This window comes from Notolepis coatsorum (assembly GCF_963971535.1).
Source record: "Notolepis coatsorum genome assembly, chromosome: 7".
Classification (NCBI taxonomy): domain Eukaryota; kingdom Metazoa; phylum Chordata; class Actinopteri; order Aulopiformes; family Paralepididae; genus Notolepis; species Notolepis coatsorum.
Window position 1 is genome coordinate 114,075,341 of NC_140171.1, and position 25,607 is coordinate 114,100,947.

A 25,607-nucleotide genomic window follows, 5' to 3' on the forward strand; every position below is an offset into this window, starting at 1 on the left:
AGAAAATAAAGACAATTGAGGATCGGTAGAACTATACCCAACAGCAGACCACCCAAACACCAACCGCCGTGCACGTATTCCCGGATGCGCGAACGGCGACGGCAGAACAAGCCACATCGCAGCAAAAAACCTGAAGGCACATCAAGCCCCCTCAACACCATGGCAGCCTCCCCTAATTCTCCACTAGGAAGTATCTTTATTTATTTATTATTATTTATTCCCACTCTTCAGCCTCCCTACTGTAAGTGTACTCCATCTACCCCTAAACACCTCTATACTGTCATTACCTATTAACCTATTACCCCCTCCATTATGCTGTGATGCCTTACCTGCCTTTTGAATATATTCAACTGCAATTCATGAATAAATTGTGGTTTAAAAATGAACCTTTTTCCCAAAAGAATAATCATATTTACAAAAGTATGGTTATATTCCTTTAAATCACCCAACAGTACAGTCTGTATATCAATATAACAACTGACATTGCAATTCAATAACCAGTTTCCGAAAATGGAATTTCAGTCCAGATTAGGCCAAATTCTGCAATATTCCATGCATGTATTGCAGTTGCTTCCATTTTTATTGGTCAATTCCGCGATTCCGTCTGCGATTCCGTGAACGCGGATTTCATATGGCTCTACGTATTATCCTACCGTCTCCATTTAGAAAATCATTAACAAAAATAATTGTTTTCTCAAACATCTGCTTGATAAATAATGGTTTATTTTCCCTTAACACTTTGAATGCCAGCCATGCTTTTTGTCGTTAGTTCATGCCGACCTTTGAGTGCCCGCCAATGCTGCTATATAAATGCAGCCATTTACCATTTATTTGACCATATATTGGTGGTTTTAAGGAGCGAACGTGGTGGAGGTCTCAGTGTCTGTGGCCGCGGAGCTCCGCATCCTGCCACTGGTGTACGTGAAGAAGCTCTCCTGACTCACGCAGCCCAGGCGCTTCAGTAGCCTCAGCACGTCGTTCCGGAACTTCACCCCGATAAAGGCGTACACGAAGGGGTTCAGACAGCACCGCCAGAAGGCCACGCACTGAGTCACATCCGTGGCGTAGACGAGGCCCTTGTCGTAGCCGCAATCCTTGACGCCGACGCCGGCCGCGTTCAGAGTGGTCAACAGTAGGACGACGTTGTAAGGGACCTCGCAGAACAGGAAGACGGTGACTACGGTGAAAATTACCTTGATGGCTTTGTTCTTCTCAAAGCTGCGGGCCTGGCATAGGGTCTTAATGATGCCACTGTAACAGAAGCCCATGACCAGGAGCGGCACGGCGAAGCCCAGGACCATCTGACTCGTTTGGATGCTCACACGAAGCCGATCAGCGTTGACGGCGTACAGGGTGCAGGTTTTGACGTCACCGTTACTGACGGTGGTGTATGTCATCTCGGGCGCAGAGAAGAGGAGCGCCAGGACCCAGATGGTAGCGGATGACGCCTTGCTGAAGGACATGGCTCTGGAGCGGTGGCGGTGAGCACAGACCGCCTTGGCAATGGCAAAGTACCTGTCTACACTGATGAGGGAGAGGAGGAGCATGCTGCTGTAGAAGCTGACCTTGTAAACGGTGTGCATGACCTTGCACACAATCAGACCCAGCACCCATTCTGTCATGGAATTCGCCGCCCAAAAGGGGAGCGACAGGGTAAAGAGCAGGTCCGCAAACGAGAGGTTGAGTAGGTACACGTCAGTCATGGTCTTCAGACGCTTGAAGTAGAAGAAGGTGATGATGACCAGTATGTTCCCGACGAGCCCCAGGAGGCAGATGGCGGTGTAGAAAGTGGGCATGAACCAGGAGCGGAAATGGCGGTTCGATTTTTTATCACATAATTGGGGATAATTGTCATAATTGATGGTTTGATAATCGGGGTCATCAGTGTAGTCATCAGTGATAGTCGCCAAGGTCGTGTTTACCACCTGAGATGAGCAGGTCTGGAATCAAAGACGGTAAGATAAAAGTGTCAATGCATTATTGTCCAAAAATAAGCCCAGAATTGTACACTGGTCCCATACACTGGACACATTTAATAAAAATATTTTCATTTATTTATATTTTTTGTTTTACAGACACAGCTGACACTGACATCACACACGTTTCATTCAGTTTAGCCTGCTCTCCACACAACAATGATGGTGGCGTAGAGACCACTGTGCAAGTGTCCATCAAAATTGTTAATATTGCAGCACACTTGTCTTGATTAGGCCATGAGGAATAGGATTTTTCATAAGTGCTCAATATGTATCTCTATGATGTTCAGCATGGCATTTAGATGACATCAAGCTGATGACAGTTAAGTTAAATATTGAGCAGCAAACATTAACTTATGTTAGCTATGCTAATCACGATTAGCACTTTGCTAACGTTTTTCCTATTTCTGTTTGGATATGGCAGCTACAGTAGCAAGCTTATTTAATGTTAGCTGCTTCATTACATTACAGTGTTTTCTTACCTCAGAATTCAAGATGCATGTCAGTAGAGCTGCCAGGAGGACTTGTGAATCTGAAAACCGGAGAGGTAAGATGTATGATAATACTATAGCTGATGGGCAATTGAATCCTTCTTACAAAGAACCTATGTAAATTTTTCTCCCATTTTCTATGTTTCTCCCATCCCAATTTCGTATCGTCCAATTCAACCCTCCCCTGTCTCGAACGCTGTTTCTTGCCTCCCACAAGCCGGCTGCAATGTGGACGAAGCAATTAGGGGAGGTAAAGTATGCAAGAGTTTTGGAGGATGGGAATCTGGCCGTAGGGTGTGTTAGTGTGGATCAGGTGGAGAGGGCTAGGGAGATGAGGAGCATTGGAGGGGTGGGTATAAGTAAGGTGGTGAGAGTAGGGGAGAAGAGGGAGGGGGGATGTAAGGGGGTGATAGCTGGGGTTTCGGTGGAGGTTAGCGTAGAGCAGCTGGTGGAAGAGTTAGGGAGAGATGTGCGTAATGCGAAAGTTAATGGTGCAGAAAGGATGAAGAGGGGGGCAGATAGGGTAGAGACGGAGACGGTTGTGATTAAGTTTGAAGGTGAGGTTGTTCCAAGTAAGGTGTATGTAGGGAGTGGGGTGTATAGGGTTAGGGAATTTGTTCAGAGTCCTCTGAGATGTTACAGGTGCCAGGAATTTGGTCATATAGCAGTTTCATGTAGGAAGGGACAGAGGTGTGCTAGGTGTGGCGGGGAGCATGACTATGGGAAGTGTGCGGAGGGAGTGAAGCTGAGGTGTTGTAGTTGTGGAGGGGAGCATAGTGTAGCGTATAGGGGGTGTGAGGTGATGAAGAGGGAGGTAGTGGTTCAGAGTGTTAGAAGGGAGGGTAAGTTATCGTATGCAGAGGCGGCTAGGAGGGTAGGACAAGGAAGTCAAGTTAGGGTGCAGGGGTTTGTAGAAGGGCAGTTGGCAGAAAGGGTAGGGCAGGAGGATAGAGAGAGGGTGTGGGAGGAGAAATTGAGTATTGTGGGCTTCGTGGCAGGGGTAATTAATACTGCGGCAAAGATTGAGGGTAGAACAGATAGAACAAAGATGATTGTTAGGATAGCGGTTCAACATTTGGGTATGGAAGGTCTGACATTGGAGGAGGTGATTAGGGAATTGAATAAGGGTGCAGCGGGTGACCAAGGAGTACAGAGTCAGGCAGCAGGGGGCAAGGAGTGTCTCGCAGAGGGGGGCTCAATTGGGAAGTAGCAGCATTAGTTGCACTCCATGACGGTGAGGGGAATTCGATTTTGTAGGAGGTAAAGGATACCAGTAGATGGCGGCACATACCCTAACAAGTGGTCGGCCGCCGTTAAACCTCAATAAGAAGAAGAAGAAGAAGAAGAAGAAGAGAATTCCAAGATGGCGGCACGGCCTCCAATCTTGAAATGGGAGAGAAGCCCAGACGTTACAGAAGAGGAGCCCTCAACATAGTAGTAGGGGAGAGTGGGGTGAGCAGTTCCACTCTTTACTTAAAGTGCCTTTAAAGCAAGGGGATTATCGTTTAGGATGTTGTGCATCCCTGGGGACAATCACTTTGGATCTTAAATAAACTGTTTCAGAAATATAGCTTTAGAAAAAAAAGTGGTTTTGTGGCACAACTTGCCACCGGTGCGGGGTAAGTTGTGACATTAGAGAGAATACACTGGGGTAAATTGTGCCATTGATCATTTTACGTAAAACAGATCATTTTAATCTCAAAAGCGGTAAAAGCATCCTGCAGATCTTCATCTCCTTTCCAACCTGACGTATAGTCTTCCCCTGTTGCACCTCTTTCACTGCTCTTTCCAACTTCTCAAGAGGAGTTGAAACCCTGTCTGTCTTCCGTTTGTATATCTGCGTGGCATGATGGATTTTGGTCTAAAATTAAGAATATCACATAGTTTTAGTGATCAAATGCAAGAATGCAATGTACAATAACAATACAATACAATAAAGTAATATATATAGTTAATAAAATAAGTTGGGGCAACTTAACAAAGAGAATATCTGGCACAACTTAACCCAGGCCCTTTGGCACAAATCACCCCAAGCCTATACCATTTTGAAAAAAATACATCCCCCAGCTGTTTTGAGCTAGCATCATGCTAACTGTATAGACTCATGGTGTAGCTTACTAAAGCACTAAAACATGTGTGAACTGTTTTCAAAGTTGTCTATAATTGTTCAAACACAGCAATAAAAAAACCTTGATCATACAAATTTTACTTTGGAGGGCAAAAAACTGTTTTTTTAACTTAAATGTGCTTACCTCTCAAGCCAGGTGTCTCCCTTCTCTGCAGGTTGAGTGAAATGGATGCCTCTTCAAAAATATGTTGTCCCATGACCAACTTCTTCTATGGTTTTCTAGATAACAGGGGTGGAACTACATGCCCCTTGGCACTACTCACCCCACTCTCCCCTACATACTAGTAAAACTAGTAAAAACTTTAAAAAAAAAATGTAAAGCCTCAATCCATATTATTACACCCATGAAGCACTGGAGGGGGTAGTGCAATCACTCCTGTGGTTCTGTCTGTATGTCTGTCTGTCTGTCTTTCTGCACCAGCCATATCTTCTACAGCTCTGATCCGATTTGGATGAAATATCACACATGACAGCAGGCTGAGTTCTCAACTATTTAAATACAAATAAAAAGTATTTTATTGGAATTAATTTCCCTGGTCCCGCCCCGTCAATGTGGTGTGATGATCAAGGTGGTGCGATCTTGCCTGTGCCATCCTTGATGTGGCTAACAGCGTCGACAGCAGCGGCTATTCTTCCTCAAACCGGTTCTGACTACCACAGGCGTGATGGATCCACTCTACATTGCCCTCAGTTTTCCTATGCTTTTTTTTGTTGTTGTTGTTCTTAGCTCTATTTATTTAAATAAAACATTTAAGTTCGTATGTAACTTAGATACTATTTATGTACATTATATATATGTGCTTCATTACATTTCATGTATATAATATATATATTCATTACAATTATTCGCCTGTCCTATTCTCCATCCATCTATCATCCATTGTAACACTATATTATCACCGACATCCAGTTGGGGGATCCCTTTTGAACAGCCCATCTGAGGTGTCTCTCCTCCACGCCGCCTGTGGTGCTTTTTTCCCTATAGGTTTTTAGTGAGTCGTTACTCGTTCCTTATCTTCATTGGGGAAAGTCTGGGAGTGTCGCATATTTGGATTTTAGTTTTTGATCTATTGTGATGTTTCTTCTTGACTTGTACAGCCCATGGGGGCTATTCCATGTGATCTCAGGCTATACGTCATTGCACAGTGAAATCAATAATGATGGTAAACATAAACGCAAGAGGGCGCTACTACACAAAGCCTGAGCCTCACCTATACACTCCTGTAATGAACTCAGTAATTTTACAACAGGCCTCGTATTGTAGGTGAAATACTTTTGCATTAGAAACGTTCTTTTCCCAGCTAAACTCTTAGTTACATCAATATTGTGCCGTCAGAACAGTTCATGTTTATAGGTTAAAGGGGAACTATTTTACTATTTCCTTCACTATTTGGGCATTTTTACACAATTCCTGTGAGTTTATGGAACACCTCTGTAATTTTTTATTTTTTTTAATTCATTGTTTTGTATTTCTAATCAAGTCCTCAAAAACTGCATTTTTCTACCTCAAGATCTTAAGCCGTTTTGAGCCTGGGCACCTAAACCACTGCGCCGCCTGAACATTATCATGCAGCGGTGTCTCTCTGACATCACAAATCAGCACATTTTCAGATGACTCAGTTCAGTGAGGGTGAATATTGTGAGAGGAGAATTGGAAGAATGCGCCAATATGAGAATTAGAGACATAGATCATATTAATATAAGTCCACATAGCTAGGAAACAATGCTAAACACTGAAAAAGGCCATTTATAAGATAGTTCCCCTTTAAATAGCCTATTTAATGTTTGCTATATGGCCAACTGTCATCTTGTTATATGCCCACATGATAAGTTGAGAAATCTAGTGATCTATGCACAAAATCTTTATATTTTTCCAGCAAATCTCTTAAAACAAGATGTGTTTGCTAATGTTAGGCAGTGTTGTGTTTAAAGATGAATGTTCGCTATTTGGCCAAAGAGACGACTGGTCTAAAGTATAGGGGCAGAGAGAGAGTCCAAACCTAGATCTTTCTTGAGACCATTCAAGACTAGTAGAGTACTACTAGTAGTAGTAGAATTGGATGTGATCCATCATCAAGTGCATTGTTTGTGGTTCATAAACTGAGATATGCCAGTGGTGAGTGAACAGTGTGCAGCGGCAGCTGTCAGACAGCAGTTCAAAGTTGATGTAAATTCTAGAGAGGTGTCTATGACACATTTTCATAGTAGGTGTATATAGCTGAAGTTAACCAGATCGGTAGAACTTTGCCCACTTGTACAGGTGTGCTACGAGTGCCCTTCTAGGTTTCTATATATGTTTTCTATGTTCTCTCTATATTTTGAGTATATGTAGTACATATGGTCTTGAAGAGTCTGACTTGTAAATAATACTCTTATTTCTCTTATTATCATAACTCAATACAGGTCTGTTTTATTCTCATGTTTACAAACATTTGACATGTAAATAAACCTTTTTTACTAGTGGCAGTGGTTACAGCAATATCTTTATCCACCGAATTATTACCTATTATTATCATAATCTATCAAATGTCCCCCATTTGGAAGCTTTTGTACATTATACACAAGTACAGCATACTTTTGACGGACTATTGATCGTTACAGCAACAGATCTTCAACTTCGATAGGGCACTTACCTTTGACAGAGGTCATGTTGTCCAGTTCGAAGTTCCTCGCCCTTGTCGGAGTAAAGCGTATACTGTCGCTAGATGAGGCCACTGAATACAGATAGTCACTATGGCTCTTGTGGTAAGCGACAGTCTTCCCCTTTGAAGCGGTCGTGAAAAAAACAATCACTACTCACATCTTCTTCTGCTGCTCCCCAGCCCCCAAATGTCATGTGAGAATTAACCGCACGCGTGAGGTAGAATATGAAACCATTTCCATGCTTCATGGTACAGTAGAAAACAGTTAACTATCTCTGTAATGTACAAGGGTTTAAATTATTACAAAGTACAGTATGTACATTGATTGTATAAATATATACATAAAAAATTGTACTGTATTGGTTTAGCCTTACTGGTATACCTGCCTTAGAGTCCAATGCCTTGGTATTTAGGACAAAAACAACCATAAAAGTAATATGGTGTTAGCCAGGTGTTGTTATGGTTGCGTGAACACGGTGAGAACTCAACGTAGAATAGAACAAATCTTCCATTTACTAGAGAGTTCATTGTTTCATGTGTTAGTTCCTTATTTAGTTTTTAGATGCAAAGCACCTCACAGGCCCAGGGTTGTACTCACTCACTCACTCACCATAACAGACATGGCACTGTGTGTGAGTCCAGTTCAATCCATTCTATCACACTGTAGTCAATGACTCCCTCAGCTGTGTAAGCGAGTTGGTCTCTGTTGCAGATGAAGGCCCACCAAAGACCTCCAGCTGGAAAACCAAGGAGGAAATGGAGGAAAACCAAGCTCACAGTCCACTGCGATATAGGTATAAGAAAGCCATGACTGCATATAACAAAGAAATACGAGTGGCAAGAAAGGACTATTTTTCTAAGATTATCACAGAGAATGTTGGAAACACAAAATGTGAAGAATTAGCATTATTCCTCAATAACTAAATAACTTCAATTAGAGCCAGCATTAGTCCTGATACAAACATGGACACCATCAGCAAACCCTGCGAAAAAGTTACCATAGGAAAATGTGCTTGCATTACATCAACTGAGCTTTACAAAACTGTCTAACTCCTCCACTTCCTGTATTGACCCTATACCCACAGCATTCAAAGCGAATATTCGAGAGTATTGCAAGTCATGTCCTAAATATTATAAATACATCGCTTCTGACAGGTATTTTCCCAGACGCATTCAAAACAGCTGTCGTAAGACCCTTACTAAAGAAACCCAAACTAGACAGTAATGTACTAACCAACTATAGGCCGATATCCAACCTCCCATTCATCAGCAAGATACTTGAACAAATTGTCTCAATACAAATAAACTCCTTTCTCAAAGAAAACAACATCATGGAGGAATTTCAATCAGGCTTCAGAACGCACCATAGCACTGAAACTGCTCTTACAAAAATAATTAGTGACCTCAGAATAAACTCTGATGCAAACAAAGTCTCAATTCTCCTCCTATTACCGGTAGATCTAAGCGCAGCGTTTGACACGATCGACCATGATATCCTAATAAATCGTCTAGAAAAGTTAGTTAGTCTTTCTGACTATGTATTAAACTGGTTCAGAACATATATCAAAGGGAGAAAATATTACGTCAGGCTTGGAGATAATTCTTCTGAGAAACATGACACCTACTTCGGAGTTCCACAGGGGAGCTGCCTTGGTCCACTATTATTCTCACTATACATGCTGCCAAATCAAATCAAATTTATTTGTAAGGCCCGACAACACGTTAATGTCCCCATGTCTTCTTTAAACAGGTCAAGAAGAAACACAACAATAAGTCAAGAACAGAACAAGAACACCATAAGGTCCAACAAATTTAAAATAAATGCAAATAAATGAAAGAATGCAAGCACTCCCAGACATACCCCACGCGAAGGTAAGGAAAAACTCACTAAAACCTAACAATAGGGAAAAAATGCTCCACAGGCAGTGTGGAGGAGAGAAACCTTAGAAGGGCCATTCATGGGGGGATCTCCCTTCTTAGATGTCTAGTAGTGTTGCAGACTAACAGTTGGTAAGCATGCACTCAAGTGTGTAGTGAAATTAACTCATCATCATGCCGGTTTACAGGCAGGGGGCCAGAGAAGATTACTCGATGCCGACTCTACTTTCTGGCGAGGTCAGAAAGCCTAACTATGTTGATCTTTGTGACCTCAGAGACTTTCATCCTACAGTCATTATTTCCGACGTGTATAACAATATTCTCAAATTTATCTTCAGTGGGTGCGAGATGTGGGTTAACTTTTCCCTTGACTATGCTATTCGCCAGAAATCTCAGGTTGGCTTCAATGTCGGTAGCTCTGGCTCCCCCAAACATTTGATCTCGGCTGGCTTGTCTAGCTTAATAAAATAAAAAGTGCTATGGATCAACTGCTAAAGGCTATGTGTATGAAGCCAATTAAAGGTTTGGCTAAAGAGCTAAAACCAGTAGGTCGAGCTAGCCGGGTAAGCCTGGAAGCTAGAGGACTAGGATAGTATAGGTGACAAGCTAACAAGGCAAGACCAGAAAATGCAGATCCAAAAGAGTGGCCTGCTGGAGGAGGGCAAGTAAGAGGCAGTAGATACTCAAATGCACTCGGTTGCCTCCTCGGAAAACTCCAGCAGGACTCCAAGTCTTTGTCTGTCTTAGTCGGTCGCCTGCGCTTCGCTGGCGCTTGGATAAACTACACTTAAATCCCTAATGAATATTGTCCCACACCTGTAGGGGGCTGGCCTCTGACTGATTGGACTAATTACCACATTACTCAAGTCAATCCCTATGGGGTGAACTGAGCTGATTGATTCAGAGAGAACAAACAACCACCAAAAGAAATGATACACAATGGGTACTGACTTACTTTACTCAGCTAAATCACAAGTGTAGTCAGCTCAGCTTTAGTGCAAAGTGAGCTACAGGCAGCAGTATTTAACACAGGCCTTGCCTCTGACTGGTTGGACTAATTAGCACAGGCTGCTCAAGTCAATCCCTATGGGGTGAACTGAGCTGATTGATTCAGAGAGAACAAACAACCACCAAACAAATAATACACAATGGGTACTGACTTACTTTACTCAGCTAAATCACAAGTGTAGTCAGCTCAGCTTTAGTGCCACTCTGAGACATCATTAGAAAACACAATGTATGACACCTGACTGAACGGTCTGGGGACGAATGATTAAGGTGGGGTTACAGTGTTATCAAGGATGAATGTGAAAAAGGGGATCTGACCTGATGGTACCTATACTTTATATTGTATTATGTATGTATATCAGGCATGCAGTGGTGGTAAAACGCGGTTAAACGCTGTTTAGGCTACGTCACTGAGGGAGATTGTTTTGATTCAGTTTTCTTTAATGAAATCTGTTCTCTCAAATCCCAGAACCTCGTCGCGCCGTATACCCCGGCCGGCACTTATCACCTAGACTTTGCATAATAATAGGATACTGCGACAACCAAAATACAAGCCCTGTAGGTGGGGGTCTGCTTGATCTCCCGACTGGAAGGATGAGACAAGTTGTGCTTCAGTCTGAAGGAAACTATCCTTCAGTAAACTAACTCTAAGTTACATTGTTAATTTAGTTTGTATTTACTTTTCTAGTTTAAGTTAATTCAATTAAAGAAATTGTAACTACAATTACGTTTAAAACATTGTTATGCATAATAATCATCTGTTCTGTGCGCAACCGAGGGAACATGTATTCGTGTGCGCGGGAGCGCGCGTGCACGTGGCGTTTGGCCTACTGTCATATTACGACTGCACCACTGATGTATATGCATAGATTGTATGTCCGGATGGTGTATCTATGGAATGGCCACTTTCTCTATCACACTCTCACATGCGCATATTTAGCCGCATACGCATGTCTAGGACACACATACTCGTATGTGTACATAACAGAATTACACACACTCATATGCACAAGGCTGAGATATACATGCCAGAGGCACACATACATGCACATACTCACTTGTAGGAAACAGGCATACACACACGTACTTATACACATAGTTGAAGCATAAGCTCTCACTTACACATATAGGGGATATACACATACATAGGGGACATACACATACATAGCTGAGACGCACATGCATATACATACCTGAGATACACACTCACACAGGGGGCAGAGACACACATGGATACGAGACACACACAAGAGGTAGGATTACAGTCACATACCTGAGAGATGCACACACACACACGTATGAGACATACACACATACTTACGTGATACACGTACCCACATACACATATCTGAGACACACATTCATACATGCTCTCACGCACACCTACATATATCTGAGACGCATCCTCTCATGTGCAATATGGAGAAAGATGGCATCCCGATAGAAGATGCAGCACATACCTGCTTGCAGATAGATCGGTCTACATATAACGTATGTGCATCAGGGATATTATATGCACAATGTATAGTAATGTTTTTTTTTTGTAAGTGTTTTTTTTATTTCCATGTCAGTTGTTAATGTGTTTGTATGAGTCTCTTACATGTTTTGTATGTTGTTACAAAAAAGAAAAAGACGAATCTTGGATGTTGCATATTATGCTGTGGAAAGATGTATTTTGTATATTGGAAAGATTTGTGCAAAAATATAAAAAAAAAACAAAAAAAAACACAATGTATGTTTCCATAGTTACGCAGATGACACCCAATTGTACATTGAAATTGAAATGAGGGCAAAACTGAAATCCTACTAGTCGGTCCTATAACAAAAAGAGAAATGTTACAGAGCAATATGGGGCAACTTACTCCTTGGATCAAACCCGAAGTTACAAGTCTTGGTGTTATAATAGACTCAGACCTAAGCTTTAAATCACACATCAACAAGGTGACAAAAACATAATTTTTCCACCTTAGAAACATAGCTAAGGTACGGCCGTTTATAAATAAAAAAGACGCTGAAAAACTGATCCATGCCTTTATCTTAAGCCGACTTGACTACTGTAATGCACTCATCACTGGCCTCCCAAAAAAAACTCAGAATGACTCCAACTCATTCAAAACTCAGCAGCTAGGCTACTAACTAGAACCAAGAGGAGAGACCACATCAGTCCAGTATTAGCTAACCTACACTGGCTTCCGGTAACATTTGGAATTTATTTCAAGGTCCTCCTCCTTATATACAAAGCACTAAATAGAACAGGACCAAGCTACATTGCTAATTCTCTAGTCAACTATGTGCCTCCAAGAACATTGCGATCATCTACTACTTGAAGGTTCCAAGCCACAGTCTAAGGAAAATCGGGGATGCAGCCTTTGCAAACTATGCACCAAAGTTATGGAACACACTACCTACGGACATTAGGGAAGCTAGATCTCTTAATATTTTCAAAAATAAGCTAAAAACGTACCTCTTCACCATAGCCTTCTAATACACTCCACTGTTGATTGTACTGTAGCACTATTTTACTCTGTCCATTCTATTGCATAATTTTACTATCTATTTTATTCTACTATTTTATTGCACTGTATTATTTTACTCTGTCTATTACTTTTTATTACAGGTTCAAAACTGTCAGGTATTAAACTGTGTGGGTATCAAACAAGAGACTGTCTAAAACTGTGTAGGACCCAGCCTAGAACTGCACCCTGAGAGAGGGAACTGCGCCCTGAGTGGGAGGTTTGAAGGGTCAAAGTGAGTATAAAACAGGAGGGAACTTGGGAAGACTGTCAAGTTTAAAACTGTGGATACCAAACAGAGAAGGTTAAGACGACTTTGAACTGTTGAACAGTAATCCAGAACAATTTTATTGCACTGTAAACAAATATATATATTTTTGATCTATTCTATTCTACTATTTTATTGCACTGCACTATTGCACATTTTACTCTGTCTATTTTATCTTTGTAACTGAGGGGTACAATTCCCTGACTGTATTGATAAGTATGGTATCATTAAACCACTACCGCTTTATGTACTTTAACTACTGGCCATACAGTACACAATATATGAATATGATGAACACTTCCCACAATGAAATCGGTTCCAGTCAAAGGTATTAATCAAGTATTTAATGGAGCAAAAGGTACATATGATACTTATATTACATTTGATTGCACTTGTAAGGCAAATGAGTATTCGTAGGCAAATCAACACTGAATGTCCATTCTCTGGTTACGCAGGAGGCAAGTATACAACCTGGCTCTTAGGGAATTATATCTATGGTACACTTAATGATATAGCGGGATATACTGGAAGGGGTCCTCCCGGTTGTAAGCCGGCAGGGGGGGTAGGAGAGCTGTCGGTAGTAGAACGTCTGGTCAACGATATCTAGGGAGACTTCGAGTACAGAAGACAGTGCGATAGACTCTTGATCCGCAGACGAATACAGCTTGGTTCTCTTGTAGGCTGTAGCTCCACAGTGAAGAAAGCTAGGCGGCCTCAGGCTCTCTGAGCGCCGACTCGACCTTGACTCCTCTCGGGGTTAAATCCAACACTCACAGGCGTCGGCGATTATCCGCTCCACAAATCACAGTACCAAAGCAAATATATATTCCAGCCGCACAGGGCTATGCAGACGTCGGGTAGGTAATCCAGTGTACATGTCCATTCGGTCCTCGCCTAGATCTCCTCGGATGAAAGCGCCATGTGGTCGGCCCAGCCTGGATAAGAATCTAGCTAACACGAGGAAGCGTTGGAGATGCTGGTCACTTTAGAACTCTAACCGCACGATGCACCATACACAATAGACTATTATTAACTTAATAGAAATACGTCGCACTCGACGGTACAGTGCCAAACTCTGACAATTCAGTTAATTAATTCGCACGCGGTCTCAATGCTATTCTGGGGCCAAACAGGCCATACTTCACCGCACGTCGTATCGTGGGTGAGGCTTCACTTAGTGGGTAACAAACTAGGTTAACTAACTTCTGTATCCACCTGCGCTATATTTATATGCACGGTGAACAAATAGTGCCACTCTCATTTCTGTCGCCGTATCCCTGGGCAGGGCCGGGGCTAGTACAGACATGTCTTGTCGGTAACTTTGAACTTGGCTCCGGGGGCTGGTCCCCTGGCGCCTGGTCCTTTGTCCAATAGGAGAATGAGATATTATGGGCTATAGTAGGCTAAAGGGATATTCCGTGTATATGTACAAGGAATATACAAGGGATATCAAACGATATACAAATACTATTCAATATATATCAATAAATAAATATATATACTCGGTTTAATCTGATCCTTCGTAACAGCCGCCCCCTAATTAGTCCCACCTAATTAGCTAAGCAGAGACAGATTAACCGCACTGTCCACTACTCAATGTCTGCTGTGAGGGTCAGTCAATTCACAAAGTCATGGGGTCATGGTTGTCATCGATGGTATCGGGGAGCCTTGGCAGTTCTATTAGCCTCGCCACGGGTCGGGTGTAGGTCCGCCCTTGGACGAGCACTTCAGCTGCTCGGACCTTTCCGTCGGCACCGGTGATCACTTTGCTTACGCGGCCAGCCGGCCACATAGCTCGGGCTAGTGACTGGTCGATAATCATGACGACTGTTCCTTCTGTCAAATTGTCTCTCTCTTTTACCCATTTCTGGCGGGTCTGTAGAGACGGTAGGTAGTGGAGTAGGAAGCTGTTCCAAAACTTGTCAGCCAATACTTGACTGTACCTCCACATTCTTCGGCCGTTCGCTTCTTCAGGCCTGTACATTGTCTGGGGTAGCGCGGGGTCCAGCCGCCCCATCAAGAGTGTGTTGGGGGTGACTGGGTCGACATCTGCTACATCACTTGAGACGTAACGAGGGGCTTTGAGTTCAATACTCCCTCGATCTCCGTGAGGACTGTCATTAAGACTTCTTCCGCCACGGTCTGGGCCCCAAGCACGGCGTACAGGGCTGTCTTGATGGAACGTACTTCTCGTTCCCAGGTTCCACCGAAGTGAGGTGCGTTCGGGGGATTAAACTGGAAGTCAATCTGGGATGGAGCGAGGTGGGTCTTAAGTTCTGGGCCCATAGCTTGGAAGCTCTCTCTCAGCTCTCTTTCTCCGCCTTTGAAGTTTGTCCCGTGATCAGACAATAATGTAGACGGTTTTCCTTTCCGTGATGTGAATCTTCGGAAGGCCATAAGGAATGAGTCTGTGCTCATGGTTGGAAGGAGTTCGATATGTATCGCTCTGGTGGTCATGCATTTGAATACAATACCCCACCGCTTCTCGGTTCCTCTTCCTTTCTTTATATACAGCGGGCCGAAACAGTCCATACCGGTGGAGTGAAAAGGCTTGTCGCCGAGTCGGAGGCGACAGGGAGGTAGGTCAGCCATCCGGGGTATACTGGGCTGTGCTCGCCACTTACGACAGTCTAGACAGGTTCGCTGGAAGCGCCGCACTGCTTCTCTCCCTTGCAGTATCCAATAACGACGTCTGATCTCCGCGAAGACTCTCTCTGCCCCTGCGTGGTGCACATCCTCGTCGTATTTCTTTATGATCAGCTCTGTGACTTTGTGTCGGCTGTTCAAGACTATCGGGTACTTGACGTCATCCGGTAAGTCTGGGGCTCTCCGCAGACGACCACCCACTCTGATGAGACTATGGGCGTTGCTCTCGGGTGCTAGGTGGAGCAGTCTGCTGTCTGATGGGACGGGCTTTGCTCCCTGTAGACAGTCTAGCTCGTCGGGGAACGAGTCTCTCTGGGCTCGTTGTAGTAGAAGAAGTTCTGCTTCTTCGTAGTCAGCTGCTGAAATGTCAGTAGTGGGCTGAACCTCTGGGTGGTGCCACAGAAATGTCTTTAGCTGCGCACTCTCTAGGGTGAGGCAATCGTCTATGTCGGGGTCTGTGGAGATGAGTGTGTTCAATCCACAGAACATAGATTTCTTGTTTTCGTCCTCCTCTTTACTCGCCTCCCGTGGGGTGGGTGTAGGCCACTCTTCTTCCGGGAGCTTGAGAAACTCTGGTCCGTCACTGTATAGGTTGTGACGGGTGAGGTCATCCAGGGACATTCCCCGGGTGATGACGTCAGCTGGGTTGTGTTTTGTGTCCACATACCTCCAGCTCGCTACTTCTGTTAACTCTTGAATCTCTGTGACTCTGACTCCCACGAAGACCTTGTATCTGCACGAATCAGACCGGATCCATGTGAGTACTGTCGTGGAGTCTGACCACAAGATTGTTCTTTGCACCGGAATGGTGAGTTCACGTTGGATTAACGTGGCGAGCTGCGCTCCTGCTAGGGCTGCGCAGAGCTCTAGACGCGGGATAGATTGTTGCTTTCGTGGGGCTATTCTTGAGCGAGCCAGGATGAAAGCAGTATGTATTTCTCCTCCCTCCTCTTGGGCACGCAAGTAGGCCACCGAACCGTAGGCTACTTCGGAGGCGTCGCTGAAGACGTGCAGATCCATCTTGCATGTCTCTGGCCTCACTGTGGGTGGGAAGTAGCTGCGGCGTATGTTAACACCTGGGAGTGAGCGGAGTTCCGTCTCCCACTCTCTCCATGTGGATGCAAGGTGTTCGGGTATGGGGTCGTCCCAGCCCTGGTCCTTGTCCCATAGTGCTCTTACAATCATCTTTGCCCTGGTGGTGTAAGGTAGAATACATCCCAACGGGTCATATTGTCTGGCGAGTGTTCTGTATACACTCCGTCTGGTGGTCGGTAGTGCCGTCGACCTTCCCTGCTCCTTGGTCAGGGGTTTGTGTCTATAATGGAGCGAGTTTGTTTTGAAGCGCCAGACTAGTCCTAGTGTCATTTCTTGGGCTTCTCCTGGGATGGTCGCCATCCAGGTCTCGCTGCTCGCTGCCTTGTCCTCGGGGGAGAGGCTGCGCAATACTTGCGGGTCGCTGCTGGCCCACTGCCTGAGATCAAAGCCGCCTTTGATCAGGGAGGCGCGGAGCTTGAGTAGAAGAGCCTCGGCTTCTTCTGGCGTCGAGACGCTTTGCAAACAGTTGTCCACGTAGAAACTATTTCCTACACTTTGTCGGACCTCTTCATCTGCTGCTGGGTCCTCTGCGACGTGTTTCTGCAGTGCAAACGTAGCACAGCATGGGCTGCATGTGGTTCCGAAAGGGAGGACTTCCCATTGATAGATGGCTGGTTGCTCATCCCCGATCCTCTCTCTCCATAGGAACCGCAGCAGGGGCTTGTCCTCCTCCACTAGTCTCACCTGCAGGAACATCCCTTTGATATCTCCGCTGATGGCCACCTTGTCCTGGCGGAAACGTAGTAACACGCCTAGTAGAGAGGGGCCGAGTGTTGGGCCGGGCAAGAGCTCTTTATTCAGATTTTGTGATCCGATCTGGTAGCTGCAGTTGAACACAATACGATCCTTGCCGTTGTGGTGGACCTTGTGATGCGGCATGTACCATGATTCGGTCGTCTGATCGGCCTCTTTAATGTCAATTTTCGTTATGTGTCCCGCTGTGATTAGCTTGTTAATCTCAGCGCGGTACACAGTCTCTTGAGCGGGGTCTTTGGCTAGGCGCCGCTCTGTGTTCAATAGATACCGCTCCGTCGCTTCTTTTGTGGCGTGAAAGGTAGGCATACCCTCTCGCCTCAGGAGTGGAGTTGCGTATCTCATCACTCCGTTGACGTTGACTCTCTTTGTCCCTTGCTCGAGGAGGGCTATAGCGTAAATGTCTTCCTTGGAACGAATGTCTTTCTTTTCGTTCTTAAAGGGCATTGTCTCTAGTGTCCATAGCCTCTCGACGTGCTGTAGGAGAGTGGTGTCTTCTTCTGTCACTCTGGAGTGGAGGCAGTTAGTGGCTGCTGTTCGGTTAAGAGACTTAGCGAGGGGGCCTTGTAATGTCCATCCTAGGCGGGTCTCGACTGCTGCAGGACAGCCTCTGGGTCCTGTGTGGACCCGGTCTATCGGGACTATGAGGTCTGCATGGTCGGAGCCTATCAGCAGGGTCGGGGTGGCACCGTCTATGAGCGGGATAGGTAGTTGGCGCAGGTGCACATATTTATCCATCAGCTTGGCGATGGGGTAGGTGTACTGTGATAGGCCTATTTCTTGGCTGGTGAAAGCATTAGTAATCCTATACCGTCTCTCTGGCTGCCCGCTTGCTGCGATAGTGAAGGAGACATTCTCGCCCTTTATCGTCTTTAGATCTCTTCTTATTGTCCGAATCGTCATCTGGTTTTCGCTCCCCCGCAGCCCCAGCTGGGCCGCAGCGGACGCGAGGAGAAGGGTCTTCTCTGACCCGTCGTCAAGGACGGCGTAAGTGTCCATGACCTTATCTTGGTAACTCAGTGTTACGCGGACCACCTTTAAGAGCACCTGGGCGCCCCCGCTGCTGGCGGGGTCAATGTACATAACACTTGCCTTTGTGCTGCTGGAAGGTGCAGGCTTTCTTCTGTTACTGTCGTGTAGGACATCTAGGTGGGCTCCGTCACACCGACTACACCTCTTCTTTAAGCGGCAATCGGCTGCCATGTGACTGCGCACACATCGGTAACAGCGTCGGTTGGACTTGATCCATTGACTCACTTCTTCAGCGGTCATCTTCTTGAACATGTCACATTGTGACAACCAGTGTTCCTTTTCGCAGTACGGGCACACCATCTTCCACTTCTCTTTCATCGAGGGGGTACTGTGGTTCTTGCTGCTCGGTACTGATTCTGATTGGTGCATGACAGTCACCAATCTTCGGCCATCGTTTGCTCTCCTAGGTCCCTCTCTGGAGCTTGGTGTGCTCCGCACGAACGTATCCAATCGTAGGCTGCTGACTTCTCTCGCCAGGAAGTCGGCTAGGTCTAGGAGGGATGGCTCGGGACCGTTAGGATCACGGTGGTCTCTTTGCCGCCTGAAGCGCTCTTGTCGGGCGGGCGGCAGCTTCTCTAAAATCCTCTCGACATTAGAGTTTGCGTATAGTTCGTGCATACCCTTTTCTCGTTGCGCCCCCAGCATCCCTACCAGGGATTGTACTTTGATAGACAGGTCGTCTAGTGAGCGATTGTCTGTTGCTGGGGGTAGGCGGTCAATATGCCTTATCTCTTGTATTACGTAATCCCATATGCGTCCATATCTTTGGTCGAGCGCTGCTAGAGCCGCTGTGTATGGGGTAGTAGAGGTGGCATAGGCCAGCGCTATGTTGTGCGCTCGGGGCACCTTGAGGTGCTTCAATAGGATAGCATACTTGTGGCGTTCATCAGCTACGTCAACCATCATTGTCTCTAAGCACATCCGTAACTCCGTGTACTGTGCTCGGTTCTCATGGGTGAAGTCTGGAAACGTCGGTGTGCCAATGTATGACGCCGTAGATGGCTGGCACATCGGTGAGCGTTGGAAGAGAGGCCTCCTAGGCGAGTCTCCTCTTACGCCTCTCGTGGGCTGGTACCGGCAGGGTACCATGGCCCGCGTATCCAGGTGCTATTCCTCGGGACTGGTCGTGCGTCATGCTCACCCGTGAATAGAGTCGGGGGTCTGTAGCGCAGAGCCGCGGGGGTAGAGCCTGGGCTGTACTGGACCTCCTGGTCCTGTGGAGTACTGTGCTGCTGTCGGGCTTGACTCTCCTCCTCTCCCTCTTCTTCTTCTGTCAGGTCATCTAGATCCTGTAGTCGTCTATTTAGCCTCTCCGCGGTGTACACCGTTCCTTCCTTGTAGCTGGGTCTCACTGGGACCGGTCGGGGAAGGGGTTCGGAGGGGGGTATAGGCTCTCTCTGGTGGTCGAGTTCAGGGTCGCTTGATCGGTTAGGGGAGGGTGCCCTTGACCCGTGTCTTGACGAGGCCCTGGAACCCCGTGCGGAGGGAGGGGGTGTTGCCTTGGCGATCAGCTGCTCCATTAGCTGCGCTTGTATTCTGTCGCGCTCTGCTTCTCTTTGGGCACCGGCAGCGGCACGCTGGGTGTCGGCCCGGTCTCTTGCCATATTCTCTTCCGTCTGAAGGCGTCTAATCTCTAGACGTATACGATCTTCGTCGCTCCGTTGCTGTGCTTGAATGCGTTCTCTTTCCATGGAAGAATGTTCGCGCTCACTAAGCGTCTGTGCTTGGAGTCGATCGCGCTCTGTTGAGGCTGCTAGGCTGGCGAGGAACGCCTGTGCCAGCATCTTGTCCGCCTCGCTGGGGGAAGACGCTGGTTGAGGTGATCCGCTCCTGGCAGTACTCGTTGGAGATGCGTTCTCCTGCGGGGAGTCCTGGAGCTCTATCTCCTGGGCGCTCTCCTCTTCTTGTACCGTGCAGAGTTCCATCTCTGGAGGGTTGTCTTCCTCCCGGAGCTCTCCGGGGACTACTTCTTCGGTCTTGGCGGGGGGTAAAGTCGTGTCAGTTCCCTCCTGGTCCCCACCGTGAGCTTGGTCAGTTACATTAGAACCCACTAGGGCCTCTGTGGTCGGGGTATCCTGGTTGATAGGGTCGGACATAATTTTACTTTCTACTTTTACCGCGTTTACCGTCTGTAGAAGGCTAGGTAGTATACTGGCAGCGTACTGAGGTGGCTGCCGTCTACGCTGCGGGCGATCTACTTTAGGAGGACCGTTTTGTGGAGTGTTCATCATAGGCCATTTCAATATTAATACCACTATATTAATATTACACTAGTTACCCTCCGGCTCGAAGGACCAATTGTAACTGAGGGGTACAATTCCCTGACTGTATTGATAAGTATGGTATCATTAAACCACTACCGCTTTATGTACTTTAACTACTGGCCATACAGTACACAATATATGAATATGATGAACACTTCCCACAATGAAATCGGTTCCAGTCAAAGGTATTAATCAAGTATTTAATGGAGCAAAAGGTACATATGATACTTATATTACATTTGATTGCACTTGTAAGGCAAATGAGTATTCGTAGGCAAATCAACACTGAATGTCCATTCTCTGGTTACGCAGGAGGCAAGTATACAACCTGGCTCTTAGGGAATTATATCTATGGTACACTTAATGATATAGCGGGATATACTGGAAGGGGTCCTCCCGGTTGTAAGCCGGCAGGGGGGGTAGGAGAGCTGTCGGTAGTAGAACGTCTGGTCAACTATATCTAGGGAGACTTCGAGTACAGAAGACAGTGCGATAGACTCTTGATCCGCAGACGAATACAGCTTGGTTCTCTTGTAGGCTGTAGCTCCACAGTGAAGAAAGCTAGGCGGCCTCAGGCTCTCTGAGCGCCGACTCGACCTTGACTCCTCTCTGGGTTAAATCCAATACTCACAGGCGTCGGCGATTATCCGCTCCACAAATCACAGTACCAAAGCAAATATATATTCCAGCCGCACAGGGCTATGCAGACGTCGGGTAGGTAATCCAGTGTACATGTTCATTCGGTCCTCGCCTAGATCTCCTCGGATGAAAGCGCCATGTGGTCGGCCCAGCCTGGATAAGAATCTAGCTAACACGAGGAAGCGTTGGAGATGCTGGTCACTTTAGAACTCTAACCGCACGATGCACCATACACAATAGACTATTATTAACTTAATAGAAATACGTCGCACTCGACGGTACAGTGCCAAACTCTGACAATTCAGTTATTAATTCGCACGCGGTCTCAATGCTATTCTGGGGCCAAACAGGCCATACTTCACCGCACGTCGTATCGTGGGTGAGGCTTCACTTAGTGGGTAACAAACTAGGTTAACTAACTTCTGTATCCACCTGCGCTATATTTATATGCACGGTGAACAAATAGTGCCACTCTCATTTCTGTCGCCGTATCCCTGGGCAGGGCCGGGGCTAGTACAGACATGTCTTGTCGGTAACTTTGAACTTGGCTCCGGGGGCTGGTCCCCTGGCGCCTGGTCCTTTGTCCAATAGGAGAATGAGATATTATGGGCTATAGTAGGCTAAAGGGATATTCCGTGTATATGTACAAGGAATATACAAGGGATATCAAACGATATACAAATACTATTCAATATATATCAATAAATAAATATATATACTCGGTTTAATCTGATCCTTCGTAACAATCTTACTCTTTTTATTATTGTCTATTTAAAACTGAATCAAACCATAAACAAGGTTGCCTGTTGGGATGTTAGATCCTAATGTGAAAAACTGTGATTTTATGTCTGCACTTTATGTGCTCATTTTATGCCTGTCTTTTTTCTGTTGTGAAGCACTTTGAGCTGCAGTTTCTGTATGAAAGGTGCTATACAAATAAATCAATTAATAAATTATTATTATTATTATTATTATTGTAACGTTGTATGTTGCAGCTAAAGTTGACTTGCCTAACACAGCCTCTGCAATCATCAAGACATTGAAGCGCACCTGTTAATGCCATTGTCAAATAAATGCTTTGGATCTATGACACTTATAAGTGTCTTTGTTGTCTCCGTAGGGCAACTAGAAATATGAAAGGTGTGGTAGCTGTCTATCACTGACCAGGACTACGCCCATCTTCTTTACATATAAGCAGGTGTGGTAGCTGTCTATCACTGACCAAGACCACACCCCTCTTCTTTACATATAAGCAGGTGTGGTACAGGCACGTGCACACATAGAGCCCAAGGGGTGCTCAAGCACCTGCCCTTTTGAGCCTCATAAAAAAGTGCCCTTTTAAAAAAAAGAATTTAATTTTATTTATTCTTTTACCGTTGCGCATATAGATTGCCCTTCCAACTGAAAAATGTCAGGATAGAATCAAAATATTAGGTAAAGAGAGAGAGATGCCCCGTATTCCATTGCAGTTTGCACGGCCTCCTCAGCGTGCCTCTCCGCGGACCTATATATTTTATGCATAGCGTGGGTGGTGATGATGATGATGATAGAAACCGCTGTGGCGCATACAGTTGAATGCTGGTATTACACTCACTGAGGGACACGAAGAAGTCAAGTCCAATAACTGCACACCATTACATTTAAAACTTGTGTTTTCTTCTGAACATTCAACACTGATAAGAATGTAACACTGAGATGTTCTAAGTGCACTGCTTTTGATTTGATTGAGAGCTAGCAAACTTGAGAACACACCGGCAGAGAGCATTGTACAGCATTGATGATCTAGTTGATGGGTTTGTGGATGGATTCAGCCCCAGGATAAGCCAATACACAATAATAATAATAATAATAATAATAATAATAATAATAATAATAATAATAATAATAATAATAATAATAATAATAATAATAATAATAATAATAATAATAATAATAATAATAATAATAATAATAATAATAATAATAATAATAATAATAATAATAATAATAATAATAATAATAATAATAATAATAATAATAATAATAATAATAATAATAATAATAATAATAATCATTTAAAAAATGCTGATAATAAATAACAAAAACGACTACTATTGACTACAAACTCCTGAGACAATACTGTCACTGTAATACTGATACGGAGTAAACAGAAGGAGACGGTCGCCCCACCCCACTCACAAGTAAGCCAAGTTGTTCTTAAAATAAAACTCAATTGCAACATGCAAAAATAACAATGAAAGCAATAATGGTAGTACAATACAAAGGACAAAAGTTAAATATATAACATTGAACATTTTCTTAATTTTTTTTCTCTTTTCTTTTTTTAAATATATATGGCCAGTCTTAATTCGCAATAATCTGGTACAATGCCAGATATAGTGCTAGAGAACAAGACGGGATATATGTTCTGATATGTGCTGAGAAGGGCTTGTATGGTTTCTTCCGACTGGCGCCAAGGCCTGTGGGGGAATTATAGTGCATTCACATGGGCTTTCTGGCACACTTAGCAGTCATTGATTTTAGACAGGATTGTTGCTTCATAGGCTTCTAGTGCTATAGTTTGAGCTTCTTTTTCTTTTTCTTTTTAAGATCAGCGCGTTTCTAGAGGCTTAGCTCTTTGCCTCAAGCTAAATTTCGCCCATTTGAACACAGTTAAGATGCTTTGACATGTTGGGATGCTAGTACTGTGCAATAATGTTATCAAGAGGATGATTTTTAGAGGCCACACGGGATGCAAGGAAGCCTAGACAGTTTCTCACAGCCGGTCTGGAGTCAACTCAGTGGGCTGCACGTGCTCTGCTGGGCCCCTCCGAGGTGGGCTCGCTGGACGGGGCGTTCTCCTCCGTCTGGGCGGAGGTGGTCTCGGAGCCCGTGTTGCTGTCGCTGGTGCCCTCCTCCATCGCTCCCTCGGGAACGCTCTCCTTGTCCTCCGACACCCCCTCCTCACCCACGGGGGCCTCCGGCTCCTCCGAGCTCTTCGACACCCCCTCCTCACCGCCCGCAGGGGCTTCCGGCTCCTCCGAGCTCTTCGACTTCCCTGAATCAAGGAAACACAGAGCGATGAAAATGTAGAAGAAACAACCGCAGTGGTGGAAAGTAACTAAGTATTTGTTTTACTTAAGTACAATTTCGAGCTACTTGTATTTTCATTTTAGGGAAACTTTATACTTTTACTCCACTACATTTCAAAGGAAATAATGTACTTTTTTACTCCACTACGTTTATCCTAAATAGTTAGTAGTTACTTTGAAAAGAAAACATGTATGAAATGTATGAAGATTATTTACTTTCACATTTGAAGCCTGTCAACTTCAAGAGGACGTAATTAGTGCAGCATAACTGGAGCACATACCACTTTAACATGACCGTTAGATGTTAATGGATCGAGGATTGAATGCTCCCAAGCAGGGTTCGAGATATCACCTGAGAGCTATGGGGGCCCCCTGAATTAAATTTTTTTACTCTTTTTTTCCTGACATTTTGGCCGTTTTCGAAGTCATATTTAGAGGAATATCTCATTAAGATTAGAGTCTAATACTAATGAAAACTAATTAAACTGGCCCCCGTAAATGTCCAAACCGCCCCTCCCACCCCCTCCTAATGTACAGTTCTGTTTCGTTAAGGGGCTCTGCTTGGCATCACAACTGCACTTCCTCGCGTACGTGCACGCGCACTGAATAAATTCCACAAATGTACCTTTAATACCAGTATTAGTCTGACCACACCCCTCATCAGCTTACCTTCATAAGCAGGTGTGTGGTCACCTGCTCTCCTCCTTCTCGCTTTCACCACAAGAAAGTGCCTCGGTAGTACCCCACTTGACGTGTTGTTAGTTGACGTGGAGAGAAATTTTTGTTTACAAGGAGGAGATACGTTGACATCATATCTTTATTTTCTCTCTCACTATTTTCGAGAAAATACGGCGATATTGTCTTCGTACTGGAGTGTCTAGAAGATGATGATCATTCTAAAAACCCTCCACCGGTTTTCGTATTGGGAGCACGCCGCTGCATGCTTCTCAACTGCAGTTCCTTGCTGTGTTTGTTGGGGTGAAACCTGTCAGGCCACAGCTGAACTGTCGGACATGCCGCTGTTGTGAGAAGCGGTGCGTTCCAGGTTGGGTGAGTAGTGTTTGCTGGCAGGCTCCACTTGTCTGTTAGTGCTATGGGGGCTACTTGACAATGTTTATGGAAACCGGCCCCAGGCTAGGGTCCTTTGTTCAGCCACCTAGGCGACAGAAGGCCTTGGTCTGAAGACCATTATAGTTTAACTAG

The 25,607-nt window shown here is 45.0% G+C and overlaps 1 protein-coding gene across 1 annotated transcript in view; it reads right to left on the reverse strand.

The window, feature by feature from the left end:
- Positions 1-851: 851 nt before the first annotated feature.
- ccr7 (chemokine (C-C motif) receptor 7) overlaps positions 852-25,607 on the reverse strand; it is a gene marked incomplete at both ends in the record, with an annotated part of 31,871 nt that continues 7,115 nt past the window's right edge. Inside the window, 2 exons of the mRNA XM_084318349.1 lie at positions 852-1,940; positions 24,129-24,370. Of these exons, the coding sequence (XP_084174475.1) occupies positions 852-1,940; positions 24,129-24,370 (1,331 nt within the window). The remainder of the gene's footprint in view (positions 1,941-24,128; positions 24,371-25,607) is intronic.